The 15,299-nt window shown below is 37.0% G+C and overlaps 1 protein-coding gene across 3 annotated transcripts in view; it reads left to right on the top strand.

The window, feature by feature from the left end:
* TIPARP (TCDD inducible poly(ADP-ribose) polymerase) overlaps positions 1-14,656 on the top strand; it is a 34,385-nt gene extending 19,729 nt beyond the window's left edge. For all 3 annotated transcript variants that reach the window (XM_072792174.1, XM_072792172.1, XM_072792173.1), the window contains exons 3-6: positions 4,565-4,733; positions 6,053-6,213; positions 11,691-11,969; positions 12,602-14,656. In XM_072792174.1, coding sequence (XP_072648275.1) covers positions 4,565-4,733; positions 6,053-6,213; positions 11,691-11,969; positions 12,602-13,049 — 1,057 coding nt within the window. In that variant the 3' untranslated portion in view covers positions 13,050-14,656. The remainder of the gene's footprint in view (positions 1-4,564; positions 4,734-6,052; positions 6,214-11,690; positions 11,970-12,601) is intronic.
* Positions 14,657-15,299: the final 643 nt, after the last annotated feature.

The following is a 15,299-nucleotide window of genomic DNA, read 5'->3' as shown; positions in this document are numbered from 1 at the left end:
TCAAGTCCTGACCTCTTAACCCAGCATACAAAGCTTTTCATTATCTGGCCCCAGCCACCCTATCCAGTCCAGTCTTATCTCTTATCATCCCCCTCACACGCACATACACCCTGACCTCCCACATGAACTGTATGTGCTGCGTGCTCTTAGGTCTCTCGTGCCTTGTTTGGTTGGCTTCTACACATGCCAGTCACTCTGCATGTGATGTCCTGCCTCCCATTGTCTGCTTGATGTCCAGCCAGACTTGGCTTTCATCTACTCTAGGATACGTCCCATGAGCACCTTTCCTGACCCCTTTTTCCAGCAGAGGTAGGTCCTCTGCCTCTGAATTGTTCCAGAAGCACCTTTGTGCCACATTTCACACCATAACCACACTGGGTTTGCTTGTATCTCTCTCTCCTTGCCAACTCTGACCTTTTTCATCTTATCCCAAGCACATAGCCCAGTGCTTAATCAGTGTGTCTCCTTAAGATTTTTTTTGTTTTGTTTTGTTTTTCACATTTCTGTGTTGGTTTCAGACAACTTAAAAATACAGATAAATTATCTAAAATGGTTACATTCCTTTCTGAGCTCCCAAATGCATAATCCTAAGAACTATTTATCTAACAGAGAGATTTAGGTTCTTAATTTCTGTTTCATTTAGCAACTTTTTTTTTTTTTAAATAGTTTTGGTTTTCATTATAGCTCTTTATCATTTACATCATGGGCTCTGTTTACTTTCTTTGTATTTGAAATTTACATAGAAGAAATGATGGTTGTGGGACATTCTTTCTGACTTAGTGTGGGTGTTGGTCCTCTATGCATAGATAATAAGCATTGGAAAATGTTGTCTTGGTATGTCAAGATATTTGTTGAGTAGGAGGAGAATCATTGTTATAAAGCATCTAAATTATGAGAATGAGTGTTCCTTTTAGAATTTTAGATTAGTTTTGATCTGGATTCTTATATTGGTATGTGTGGTGGTGTGTTTCTTGGTGAAGCATGTGGAAACAGAATTGTTAATATTTCAGAAATTTAAGTTCATTCTTCCTTTTGTAGCAAAAATCATCAATCTGTTTACAAGACTTTTTTTTCCTGATTCATCATGATAAGGTTATATCTTGGTTAAGTCAGTACTGATTGATTTAGCCATATGATATATTTAGTCAAATCTAAGTCCTGCACAGTGGCTATCTCCCCTACTCTCTCTTTTCTGGCAGTCCCACAGTGGGGATGTTCTTAGGCAAATAGGGTTCTCATCTGCCAGGATTATTATACCCTACTTTTACAGTTTCTCTCTACCTCCGAATCTCTAGCAGTCTCTTGCTCAGTCTTCACACATCCGGTATTTATTGCTTTGACCCTTTATCACCATCTGCTCAGTACTCTAAATTTATACTCTTAAATTTGAGGCTCTGAGACCCTGGGCTTACTTCCTCAATTCATGGCCTGACTCTTCTCACATTGCCTATTTTACCCTGGTTCACATTCCTTTATCTGTTTAAAAGATTTCCTTTTCCAGCTATTTGCACTGCTCCTATGCCTCCCTGTCCCTACCCTTTTTCCAAGAAGCAAAGCCCTTGAAGAACACCTTTTTTTTTTCTTCCATACAACCCTTCAACCCTTTCTTTATTGGTATTATTTCCTGTTATTAAACTGTCCCTAAAGTTTTAGAGAAAGCCTCTTAACTTTTCCTAACCTTTATCTGTTCCTAGATACCAGTCACCATCTCCTGTCCCATAATGCTGCATGCCTGCTCTGTGTCTTCTCATTCCCAGGATGCACTTGCCAATGATGAGTGGCAATGATGACTGCCTATCTAAATAGGCAGATGTATGGATTCTGGTTTTGTGTTTTGCTAGTTATTTCTCTCTTGAAGCCCCTGGAAGCCAGGAACTACATCTGTTTAATTCTTTGTGTATTGCCTAATACAGCCCACCATCACCATTACCACACATACATGACTCATAACTGCTTTCTCATAATAAGAAACAATGGTTTGATAAAGAAGAGTGGTGTGTGTTGAACATTTGGCATCTGTATTGCATGCATTTTTTACTGGTGCAGATGGAGGAGAAAAGAAACTCTTGGCTTTGGATTTTTTAAGCATTCCCTGTTTAAGGGAGAGCAGGTGGTAAAATTAATCTTATAAAAAGATAATTTAATGTTTTTCAAATTTGTTGTTTTGTCTCTGTGAAGTCTAGAAAAGCATATTGAAAATCAAATAGAGCTAAAACAGTACTTTGATACATCAATCCAAAGAACAGTTGATTGTAGTAAATTAGGATTTGTCATAGAAATTTCATAATGCCCAATGGACTGAAATGCACAGAGGATGTGGCAAAAGCTGCAGTTTTAGATGTCTTTCTCATGCAAATCATTATCTATGAAGTCTTAATAATACAGGCTTAAACAGAAATTGCTAGAGTGATGTCCAGAATAAAATCTGGTACTTTAACAGCAAAAAGCATTGGCTGTTTATAATGCATATTAACATAATAACTGCTGTTCTAAGAATTCCTTTAAGAAAATACTGAGGATTTAGCTCATAATTGGGAACAGTTACTGGGAAAAAAATTTAAAGCAAGAAAATCTGTTTGGAACTGAAATTATAATTTAATTAAGAGGGAGAAACAGGTATCTCTCTGTTCAATATCAGATTCTCCTAAAATTAAGTGAAAATTGCTTAAAGCAACTTGATGTGAAGCTTAATTTAGGTATAAGAGTTCTTGTTTTCAGTGTTTCTTCTTCTTTCTTAAAGAATTTTCCAGGAACATCTTTTTCCTTTTAAATTAAATATCCTTATTTAACATAAATCATTTGAAACAAGAAGTGTCAATGTGATTTTGAACTACATTTTATTATCTTATTTCCATTTCACACTTAGTTAAAAGTATATGTAAAGGTATATGTTCCTTTTAAGATTATATCCTATCAGAGTACGCCTTTTTTTTTTTTTTTTTGTCAGTGCTCTTTCTAAGCAGGAAATTAGGGTTTGGGAAGCTATTTAGGAATTTTTAAAGGTACATAATGGTTTTTATAGGTTATGTGCTTCACAGCACTATTAGTTGGATATATAGACCTAAGGGTTTTTTTTCAAATAGAATCTGTTTCAAAACTTATAAACATTAGGATAGAGGGTAAGAAATAGATTTTCTTTCCCTGACATTTGCCAGGCGTGTTTATTGAGAGACGTTAATAAGTATTCATGGGGAAAAAAGGGAAGAGAGCACTGTCACGGTTTTAGAAAGATACTTTATAGCCCTCATCATGGTACTTCAATATTTACCTTAGCATATTAAAGGGACTGAGGAGTGGCTGCATAAGTAAATTGTTTAACTTTGTGTAACCAAGTTTTTTTTTTTTTCAAACATTTGAACACAGAATGCTTTTTACACAGAATACCTATTAACAGTCCTTGAAACAAGTGTTCCAAGAGCAGAATTTGGAAAGTTTTGTACTAACCAACAAAACCCATAGGTCAAAATTAATAAATACCCTTTTCAAAATCCTAATTTACAGCAAGGAAATAAGTTAATTATTGGTGATATTTGTTCAAACACCTGAGTTTCATATACCCAGTCATTGTGAGTGCCACTAGATCTGAAATATGTGTGTGTTACAGACATCCATTTAGAAATCCGTTGTGGAAAGAAGGAATGTATTTGGAAACTTAGTCACTCTGCCAATACCTATGATGTTACTTTGATATATTTTCTTTTTCATGTGTTCTTAGGGACCTTTTGAAACATAACACAAAAAGAGAACAGTACAATGAACATTTTCCAGTTATGTAAAATAATGGTTCAGATGTTTCAAACACTAGATGAAATTCCATTAAAAAAGAAAGGCAGATGTTTTCATTGAACTACCCATTATAATTTCTTAAATGATTTTGACTCATATAGTGGAATTTTCCCCCCAACAATATTGAGATATTTATGAAGTACTGATTCAGCAGCAGCAGACCAAGTAACAAAATGACAAAAATATTCACATAGCTAAACTTCATAATAATTCAAACTATTTTTCTCTTAATGTTTTGTCAATTTCTCCCCCTCCATCCCTGGGATAAAAGATAGTGTTGATATTGGGTAGAATAGTAATATTGGTCTCGTCTGGGCTTTTTAAAATTGTTTCCTTTTTCCCCCTGTCTTTCATCAGGCAATGTTGTGTATTCTGTATTGGCTTAGGTAAACTGATGCCTCTGAAAAAAAGACAGGGTTCAAGAGCAGTTTCTTTTGTTTGTTTCTCTGCTTGCTTTCTATGTCAACTTCATCTCAAAACTCCCTGATTGGCTGAGACCAGGGTGGAGGATGAAATTACATTGATTGATTTAGGTCTGTGATACTGTGGGATAGCCTCTGTCCTACCATAACTCCATGGCCTGGAACTTTTTGGTCTTGTTAAGAAAAGGCATATAGGAAAAGGGGAAAGAAGCAGTCATGTCCTTTTATTCCAAATAAGACAAATTTTGAAAATTCTACAGCATGTTATACTATATATTTCTAATGTCTGTTGAAATGTTTAGATATTCCTATTTTGCAAATGTATTAACAGTTCTTTTTTGGGGGGGTCTCTTTAGAGGACAAGAATTTTGGGCAGATTTGAATGCCATGAATGTGTATGAAACAACTGAATTTGACCAACTACGAAGGCTGTCCACACCACCCTCTAGCAATGTAAACTCTATTTATCACACAGTCTGGAAGTTCTTCTGTAGGGACCACTTTGGATGGAGAGAATATCCTGAGGTATTTACAGGTTCTTTTTCCAAAAAGTGCATTAAAGCTTTTTTTGTCTTTTACTGTCCTTGCCTTCTTCCTTTACAACAGTAACTGCACAGAACAACAAATCAAAGAGCTTATTGATGTAAAATTGAGTCTTGTTGATTAACATTATTCTCAATTTTTCTGAGGATGTATTTCTTTCCATTAATCTGGAATCCATAAATACACTATTACCAGAGAGGTAAAATGCTTTCCCCAGTATCTTCATACTGTAGAGATCAAGTATTTATGGTGGTAAATACTCAGACTCAGTGCCCCTTTGGAATAATTTTAATGAGATGAGCACTGGTGTAATTCTGGCTATTTCTGGCTCCTGGGCTCATGTTCATTGGATCATGTGTTACACTTAGCATTTCGGAAGTCTAATGGGAAACAAGCACTCTTAAGCTCCTGGAAGAAATACTTGAAAATGTTTATTGAGTTGTGGTCAGGCAAATCAGTCATTTAAAATTCTGCCATATGTATACATGCATCTTTGGTCTGAGATGGTAAGAATAACTCATCAATCATAAAGCGAGGTTTTAAAATGATGATGGATTTACTTGCCTCTGAAGGAGAATTCTGAGTCAAGTTTAAAAACAATAAAATGGATGTTAGAGATTAATTTCACATTCCAAAGATCTGACTTCTTTAATTTGATTAAATTCATTTCTAGCATTACAGAAAGGGAGAACTGACTTATTTACCCTTAGGTTTTCTTTTAAGGCAATAGCTAAAGAAAACTACTTGTATGTTAATTGCTTAATAATACACAATGGAATTAAGATTTCTGAGACTCTTTTAAGTAATCACCAGTATCTAATACCTTCCAAGGAGAATAAGAGGCTGTTTAAAATGTATTCTCAGAATACTTGGGCTGTCCCTGTGTTTTACCTCTGAAAGATTTCTTGGGTTTGGAACTTAACTAGTTTATTTGAACTGTATATACTACCATCTTTAATCCTCTTCTGAAAATTTCCTTAAGCAATAAAACAAAAAAGTTTCTAGGACATTGTTAAGGCCTCCAAATGGAACAGAATAGTTCCCTGGGCTTCACGTGTTTTATAAGGTGGAAATCCATGCTCTTCTGAAAAGGGAACATCTTTCTATTCTGTTTGTCCCCTCACCGTCTCCCCCCCCCACCCCCAAATCCTTTGTGTAAAGGGAATAAATTTGACACACTGCACTTCGTTGATACTTTTCTGATGTTAACAGGAAGGTTAACTATTTTTGACTTTAGTTACAGTAACATTTTTCATATTTCATAGTGATTGCTTTTTTCTAACTTCTTTTTCCTACTCCAGTCTGTAATTCGATTGATTGAAGAAGCCAACTCTCGAGGTCTGAAAGAGGTCCGATTTATGATGTGGAACAACCACTACATCCTCCACAACTCATTCTTCAGGAGAGAAATAAAAAGGAGACCCCTCTTCCGCTCTTGTTTTACACTGCTTCCATATTTACAGTAAGTGTCTGTGGAAAGCCTTATTTTTACTCTCATTTTCTATAAATGTACAACTGAATGCCAAAGAGTAAAAGGTTTTAAAGGATAGAGTTCAGATAAGCTACAGTTAACCTAACATAAAAGTGATTATCTGGGATGCCTGGGTGGCTCAGTGGTTGAGCATCTGCCTTCGGCTCAGGGCGTGATCCTGGAGGCCCAGGATCGAGTCCCAGGTCGGGCTCCCTGCGTGGAGCCTGATTCTCCCTCTTTCTGTGTCTCTGCCTCTCTCTCTCTCTCTCTCTCTCATAAATAAATAAATAAAACCTTAAAAAACAAAACAAAACAAAACCTGATTATCCAGTTGATTTTTTTTTTAAATGAGAAGCAAACAGAAATAACATTTTTGCACAACAAAAACTAATTATATCTAGAATGAGGTAGTTTGCATTTGCTTCTTTTGTGGAAGATACAGAGTTTCCTAATGATAACCATCCATGTAATGGGACTACCTCCCAGTACAGGTAAACTGCCAGGGCAAGTAGGGAGAGTCCTTCAAGGTGACATTCTCTAATTCTCCTTTCTTGAGTGAATTGTCATGGGAAAAATTCTTTTCAAATAATTTGCCTTCTCATTTGCTATAAGTAAGGCCTACCTTCCTATAAAACTCACTAAAATCACCTGTCATATTTCTAGGTTGATACTGAACTCATTCTTCTGAATTGTAGGTGAGCTCTTCTTCCATTTTTCCCAAGTGCTATTTCTTCTTCCCCACCCTTAGATGCCCATGGGTACATCTCCATAGATGCCAGAAAAATGGAGTGTGTTACCAATAGCATGGCCATTAGTAACCCTAGGGAAATTGTTAATGTACTCTCATCAGATATACCATATTTAGAGCCTGATCTTTATAATGATGCTAAGTTTACTTGGTTTTATGACTGGGGGAGGTCTAGAGTTACTGGTTTTTCTCTTCTCCTAATCGTAGAGATGCTGTTTTTATAATCTGTGTTTTTGGTGTTTTTGTTTTTTTTTGTTTTTGTTTTTGTTTTTTTTTTTAATTTCAGTCTCAAACTGTTTTCCCTGGATCATTATGACAGAATTTTTTAATGATTTCTAATTGAGATTGCAAAGGGAACATTAAAAACAAAATACAAATGAATAAAAATCCCTGAAATGCTTGGTATCCAAAAGCAATTTTTAGTAAGGCTGATTTTAGAAATATATGTTGGCTTGGGGTAAATGTGTGCTTTCTTTCTAATCCAAGTGTAAAAAATTTTACCTTGTAGGTTTCTTTTTATTTTTTTTATTAGAAACTAATAAAAATGCCATTTCTGTGATTTCACTAGCACAGCTGGAGATAGTGTCAGCGTCCAGTAGTTAGGAACATATTGTCCTCCTAGTGAGATGGTGGAACTCATTAGTGAGACCAGCAGCTTGGCATGCTGAGCCAATCAAGCGGGATGTAGCTTCTGAGTGAGAGTAAGAATGCTCATTCGAGTGCTGCATTGTTGGAGAAGTTTTGCAGAATGGTGAACGTTGATTTATTTCAATCCTAAGACAAGTAATTATGGAATAACTCCTCCCTCCTCTTGTTACACTTAGGCTTATTTTGTAAAAGTATGAACTATGAAAATAATATAAGCAGTAGTAGAATCAATGTTGCAAGTTTGGCACCTTACTATTTATAACATAGGCTTACAAGAGAACAAAGTCACTCTATTCTCCCTTCCTTTTTCTTCTTAAAATTTCCTATTTTAGTCTTCTTGTCTGAAATAGTGATAATCAGGTATAAAGTAAGAGCTTCGCAAATCAAAGAGATTATGCAGACACTTAAATGAGAAAAGAGCAAAGACGCAGCAAGTTCACCAGGGTGGAATGGGTAAATGCACCCCTTCAGTTCCTATCTGCCCTGGAGTCAGGGGCTGTGGGGCACTCAGACTGGCCTAGTGGGAAGAAAGTAGAGAGGGATTAGTTTCAAAAAGCCAACTGCAAAAATAGACCATGATTTTAATATTAGCCAGGAAGAAAGTTTTGTTTTTAAGTGTTAGTAAATACAGAGAGTCAGATTAAAACATAAATATCAAAAAGGCCACAGTTATCAGGGAATCAGAGATGCCTAAGAATTGGGAATGCCAGAATAAGAGAGGTGGGATGAGGGGGCCGGCTGACTTAATCTCTGAATTTCCTGCAAATTTGACTTCTCATAAATAAATTTCCCTAGTGATTTTAATTCCCTCCAGTTTCATTGAGCTCTAACTATATACAACTCTGTCCACTTAAATTTAAGGTGTACAGCATAATGACTTGTATATTGCAAAATGATTACCACAATCGAGTTTAGTTAACCATCACTCACAGTTACAAAGAAAATATTTTTTCCTTTTGCTTGCTGCTTTTTAATGAGGCTGATAAAAAGGAGCTTATTCTTTAATATTCTTGGAATACTTGAGCTGAGGCTGCATACACAAACAAATCTCAGATTTAGAGATTTAAGAGTTCATTTCAGCTGAAAGGGCATATCCTGTGCAGTCACCCCATGGTCATAGGAAAGCCTGAATCAGTTTGACTTCTCCCCAAAAAGGATAAAATGAATTTTTACTTCATCACTGAAAGTGGGTTAGGAAACATCCTTTGAAATGGCAAGGGGAGGGAAGGAGATTGTAAAAGATGACCTTGAATTCTGAAAATCCATTCTTCAGAAGTCCTTGAGTACAAGTTCCCTACCCTTCAACTTTGCCTCTGTAAAGAAGGCTGATACAGCACTGTGAAGCACATGATATGTCGTTGGAATACCCATGAGCTGAATACAAACTTAATATCCTCAGAAAATAAAGCCATATTTGTAACTGTGCTTGGAAGATATATTTCTAACCCATGGCAACTGGAGTGTAGAAGTCCATCAGCTGACTGTATGCATTTTTATGTTTTAGCCCAATTAGGACATTGGTTCATTAAAAGTAAGCATCTATAGATAGGAATGGATGAAAATTATATATATGAAATCTAATGTTTTAGGATTGATAGGATTTATTTACACAGGCTCATCTTCAAGTGTGAGTCTTCTTTGGTCAGTGCCAGCATTTCAATATGGCTATGACAGCAGCCTAAAACCTATTTTGGGTAAAATGGTTGGGAGAATCTTAACCTTCTTCCCTCAACTCAGAAACTTCAATCCTTAATAATACTGGAAAACCTCGTAGGCTGGAACTTACTCTCTTTGCAAAGCAGGAATAGAAGGGAACGGCTAAAAATAAAGAGATTATATTGTGTTTCCTGCCATTTCTCGAGAATAGTGATGTCCTTTTAAGAAGTTACAGACCTTTCAGAATCTGATTAAAGCAGTGGGGCCTCTCTTCAGAAAAATGTGCTAGTGAATGAAGGCTTTGGAGGAATTTGTCAAGGCTTTATGAAAATGCTCCAGAGGACAGGAACTATTATGCCTCTGCCATGAAGGTTGTAGAAACCAGTGCCCCTTTTAAATTAGCCCTTGAATTTAAAAGCATGTGGGGGATCCTGTAAGCCCTGGCTCCTCCCATAAACTCCTGTCTGTGTCTCCTAAGGGACCTTTGAGGCTTGCTAAATTGTAGGCACAGCCACTTGAAGGGGGCAGGTGTTAGAGAAGGCAGTTGTGCTTCTATAGCTTTTTAGCTTCTTATCAAACCATCTCTTAAAAGACTGTGTGAGATGGTGGTGGTGGTAGTGGGTATCCGGCAAACCTGAGTTGTAACAATGATATTTATCCATTACTTTCAAACCATGGGAGCCTAGAGGAGTGTGTGTGTGTGTGTGTGTGTGTGTGTGTGCGCGCGCGCGCGTGTGTGTGATATGATTTACATATTATATAGTAGTGGAAAGGGTATACTGTCTAGAAACTGTAGATAAGCCTAGATTCAAATCCTGTCTCTGTTCTTTGCTACTATATTAGCAGTTTCTTTATTCAAAAAGTACAGATAACCAAGCCGTCTTGGAGGGTTATGACAGTTAGCAGTACTGTGTGTAAAATGCCTGTCCATAGTATGTGCTTACTATAAGGTGGCTATGATTACGAGTGGGGGGAGGCTGGTAAGATATGCTCTTGGAGATTAGATGCACGTTCACTCACAGTTGTAACCTCTGTGTCACAAAGGTCTTTTGAAAATGTTAGTTTCCTAATCCATTTGGCAGACTTACTGCTTCCTTGTGACCGCTCTGTGCTGAGGAGTGTTACAGTACCCTGGCCCTGAGTCTGCAACTCAGGGCCAAGATTTCCTATCTCTCTGATTCTTCCCTTTTGCTCTGTTTTGAAAAAGGCCAAGAAATATAATTTAAATGTAAGCATTTAATTGGGCAGGAATAAATAACTATTCAGCTGCTGCTTACCTAAACTTATCCATTAAGATGTAACAGACCTGAATTTAAAGGTTCAAGGTTATACATACTGGTGTCTAGAGCTTAAAGTAATTAGCTCCATCTTCAGCACGCCTAAAGCTGTAAAATTTGAATAAAACTGATGACTTTGTTGTTATGTGATAGTAAAAATGAAGCAAATGTCGGCTTTTAATGCCTATTTCAATGATTTTTGTTTTTTATACAAAAAGTCTAAGCTTTTTAATTTTTTTAAAAGATTTATCTATTTATTTTAGAGAACACTGTGCATGTGATGAGGGTTGGGGGCAGAGAGAGAGAATCTTCAAGCAGATCCCCCCTGAGCATGGAGCCTGGTGCAGGGCTCAATCTCACAACCTGTGAGATCACAACCTGAGCTGAAACCAGGAGTTGACACTTAACCAAATGCGCCACCCAGGAACCCTTAAGCTTTTTTATTTTATTTTTTTTTAAGATTTTATTTATTTATTCATGAGAGACACCGAGGGAGAGAGAGAGGCAGAGACACAGGCAGAGGGAGAAGCAGGCTCCACCCAGGGAGCCCGATGTGGGACTCAATCCCGGGTCTCCAGGATCACACCCTGGGCTAAAGGCAGCGCTAAACCGCTGAGCCACCCAGGGATCCCAGCTTTTTTATTTTTAATATTTTATGTCTTCTTCCTATTAAGCTTCCTCTTTCTGGCCTGCCTTACTTTGTCTCCCCATCAGTCTGCTCCTCCCACACATACATAGTCTTTAGTAATGGTACATTTTCTGCTTAGTACAGCAAAGTTTGAAGAATACATAGAAATTATCATTGTACTCTTGAAAAAAGTTTAACCGTATAGGCAAAAGAGGAGTCTAGGATTCAGAAAGTAAACATAAATTGGCGCTTGCTTGCTTGCTTGCTTGGCTTGTAGCAGTATATTCCAGAGTTTTCTCCACAAGGAGGAAGTCCGGAAGAAGCTAATAATAGGTTATCTGTGTACAGGCAGTGTTACTTTAAGATGTGTTTTAATACACAGCATTTTCTGTATTGTTTTCTAAATAAGCACTTAAAGTTTTACAAGTGATGATGTTAAATACTGTTATAGAGCACTATAATGTGAGATGTACTTATGTTTTACATTGACATTCCTTCCTCTCCCTTGTAGGACACTTGGTGGTGTTCCCACACAGGCTCCTCCACCTCTTGAAGCAACCTCATCATCACAAATCATCTGCCCCGATGGGGTCACCTCAGCAAACTTTTACCCTGAAACTTGGGTTTATATGCATCCATCTCAGGACTTCATCCAAGTGCCTGTTTCTGTGGAGGACAAAAGCTATCGAATCATTTACAATCTTTTTCATAAGACTGTGCCTGAGTTTAAATATAGAATTTTGCAAATATTGAGAGTCCAAAACCAGTTTCTTTGGGAGAAATATAAAAGGTGAGTCCATAATATGAATAGTTAAAGAGTTCTTAATGTAGTTAATGACAGAGTAGAACATAATAGTAAAGACTTTCAAAAAACTAATATATTTGTATTTTCTCATACGTTAACTCACGTATACTCTTTACAACACTCCGTAAGTTCAGTAACTTGCCACACATCATACAGCTGATAAGATATATACTAGAGTTTGAACCCTGGCAGTCTAGCACCAGAAGCTTTGCTCTTAATCACTTTACTATGCTGCATTTCAAGTCAACAAATAAATAAATGTAATACAAAAAGAATACGTGCAGGTTTGGGAAATCTCAGAATTAAGACACTCCAGGTTGGTGGAATTAAGACAAAGCTATCCTGAGAAGGTAAGTTTGTGAACTAGATTTGAAATGGAAGAGAGAGCACATGAACAGGTGTAGGGGGTGGGGGGAGAGAAAAGAGCTTTTCTTGTCTGTAGTGGAAAATATAAGTTTAAACCTTTAATATGCTCTTTGATGGCATTTTGCCCTTGGAAGCTACTTTAACATTTCCTCCCCATGGAAACGGTAAAGAGAAGTTTATGACTACATCTTGCCTATTAAATTGATCTATATCTACCTTCTTCTGAATTCCCTCTCCACTCTTTGCATTAGGAAAAAGGAATATATGAACAGGAAAATGTTTGGCCGTGACAGAATAATAAATGAGAGACATTTATTTCATGGAACATCACAGGATGTGGTAGATGGAATCTGCAAGCACAACTTTGACCCTCGAGTCTGTGGAAAGCATGCTACCATGTTTGGACAAGGCAGTTATTTTGCAAAGAAGGCAAGCTACTCTCATAACTTTTCTAAGAAGTCCTCCAAAGGAGTCCATTTCATGTTTCTGGCCAAAGTGCTAACTGGCAGATACACGATGGGCAGTCATGGCATGAGAAGGCCCCCTCCGGTCAACCCTGGCAGTGTCACCAGCGACCTGTATGACTCTTGTGTGGATAATTTCTTTGAGCCTCAGATTTTTGTCATTTTTAATGATGATCAGAGTTACCCTTATTTTGTTATCCAGTATGAAGAAGTCAGTAACACTGTTTCCATTTGAAAAATCTTGGTACTGCTAAATTATTTGATATGAACTCGATCCAGCATTTGTAGCAGGTTTTGGATAGGTGGGACAGAATGGGAACAGCATTGGACATTAATAGGGCACTTTTAAGACCCATTTTTTAAGTGCTAGAAAGTGAAATTTTTTTAAAGAAAAACAAGTTTTAAAATGACCACTTATTCTTTAATTATTTACTAATTGTTGTTAGTGTACTCAGTGTGGAAAAGACTACAGATTGCATACTCTTTTTATTCACACTTGTACATATCGGCAGCAATGGTATTAGAAGCATTTTTTAAAAGAAACTGAACAGCCTAACTAATTAAATGTAGCTTAAGCCTGGTAGAAGTTTGGCCAAATGAAATGGGAGGCTGTGAGCAAAGTGAGGATTCTGTGTATTTATAATGATAAAAACTGACTGGAGCTAGTACTACCATACTCATTCCCTGTCCAAAGCATCATTTATGGTGTAAGATAAGTTCATGAAATTCTGGTGGGTGGAAAGCAATTTTTATTTCTATCAGCAGAACTGAAACGTATCACCCAACCAGAGAGCATCAGTGACTTTAATTGTTCTTCAGAGTTTGTCTGAGAACTCAGAGGACACTTTTAAAAAGAAGAAGAAGAAGAAGAACCATTTGAAAAATTTTTGTCACCAGCAAAATTTTTCACTAACCGGTTATATGAAACATGATTCTTGTGTTGTTAAAGTTAGACCTTAGAAAACCCAGTCTCTTCCATTATCATCTACCCCAATCTGAAGGAGTTGGGCAGCTAATTTGGTTAAAGCCAGTCTTGAGGATTAGTAGTATTACTTTTAGAGTTCCAGACTTAGGCCCTGACAAGGTTTTAGAGGAAGGAAGTACATGTATAACTGAGTCGAAAAGGTTTATTACTGTGCTTTGCACAAAGTAGACTCTCAAAAGTATTTGTTGGCTTGGAAATCTTGTTAAGGTGGTTATCCCACCCCTGTGCCTGCTTTGCCAGCTGCAGCTCGATTCCCTGGCTGACTGTATTTTACACTACTTAATAGAAACACAAACTTGGAAATTGTGCCACTGGCCCGGCTGGAGCAATGTTAAGTGTATATGCTAATGCCTCAGTTCAGAGAGGAAGCAGCTAGGTGTACTTTGCCGTAAGCAAAGCAAATACCTGGATTTACAGAAGTGGAAGTGGTTGTTCACAAAAGAATTCCCCATGGAATTCTTTGAGATACCAAGCTCTCCTAGTATGTTTGTGGTTATTTCATTTACACAGAACTTTTCAGGAACTCCTGTGTTGTTTAAAGCAAGATATATCTATACTGATGTCTCAGTGAATCAGTCTGTTTAAGCACTTATCAGGGCTTCCACACAATTATTTATTTTGCCCTAGTTGATCTCGTTGTTTGCTGCCATTGGCATGAAACAGCCAGCTGTGGCTGTTAACAGTTGTTCTTTCATTCAATTATAACTTGTAAACCAGTGATTCCCAATCTTTTTCAAGTTAAGACACCTTACCATTGCTTATTTGATTTTATGAAACTTGTTCCTTTTTTTCTCCTTTAAGGAAAATAAAGCTTTATGACATATTTATTTTTTTAATAAAACTAAGCAAAAATAAAAGTTCTCGTAATTCTTTAAAACTTCTGCTGTTTTGGTTCCATTGAAGATAACTGAATTCAGCACATAGTGGATAATCTGTCTGTAAATGCTGGTTGATTGGTTGAATGAATGTGCGATTGAGTGACTGAACAGACCCAATCAGAACCTGCTGCTTGAGCTTTTGTGCTCTAGGAATCAGCAGAAACTATTAGGTAGCAGTCAACTGTAAGTCACAAGAGAAGAGTGAATGTTTTATTTTGCAGGTAAATATTTGAGGAAAAGGGGCAAGCTGTATATCAGCAAACAGCTATAGTGAAAAATACGAGCAGGTTGTCCCCATCAACAGGTGCTGAAGTAAATATGAAAAAGAATTCTAGAAATCTTGTTGGCTGTCAAGCACCTTCGCTTTCAGCCAACTTAAAGTGATCTGATCTGAGTGCTTTTCCCCCCTGGTGTAATAATTGTTAAATTCCTGTATAGTACTGTAAGTTGTTTTAACTAAGCAAGAGCTGTGGAGTTGGTCTGAATCTTTTAATGGTTCCATGGCTTTAAAACAAACTGAAAAGCATTCAGTAAATCTTTCTCCCTACTGACACAACTGTAATTTACACCATTTCAGAAAGCTGGAACTTACTCTTAATTTAAGCTGTGATTAAGATTGCCA

Source organism: Canis lupus, chromosome 22, assembly GCF_048164855.1.
Source record: "Canis lupus baileyi chromosome 22, mCanLup2.hap1, whole genome shotgun sequence".
In the NCBI taxonomy this organism is placed as follows: Eukaryota; Metazoa; Chordata; class Mammalia; order Carnivora; family Canidae; genus Canis; species Canis lupus.
This window is presented reverse-complemented; position numbering and strand designations above follow the sequence as displayed.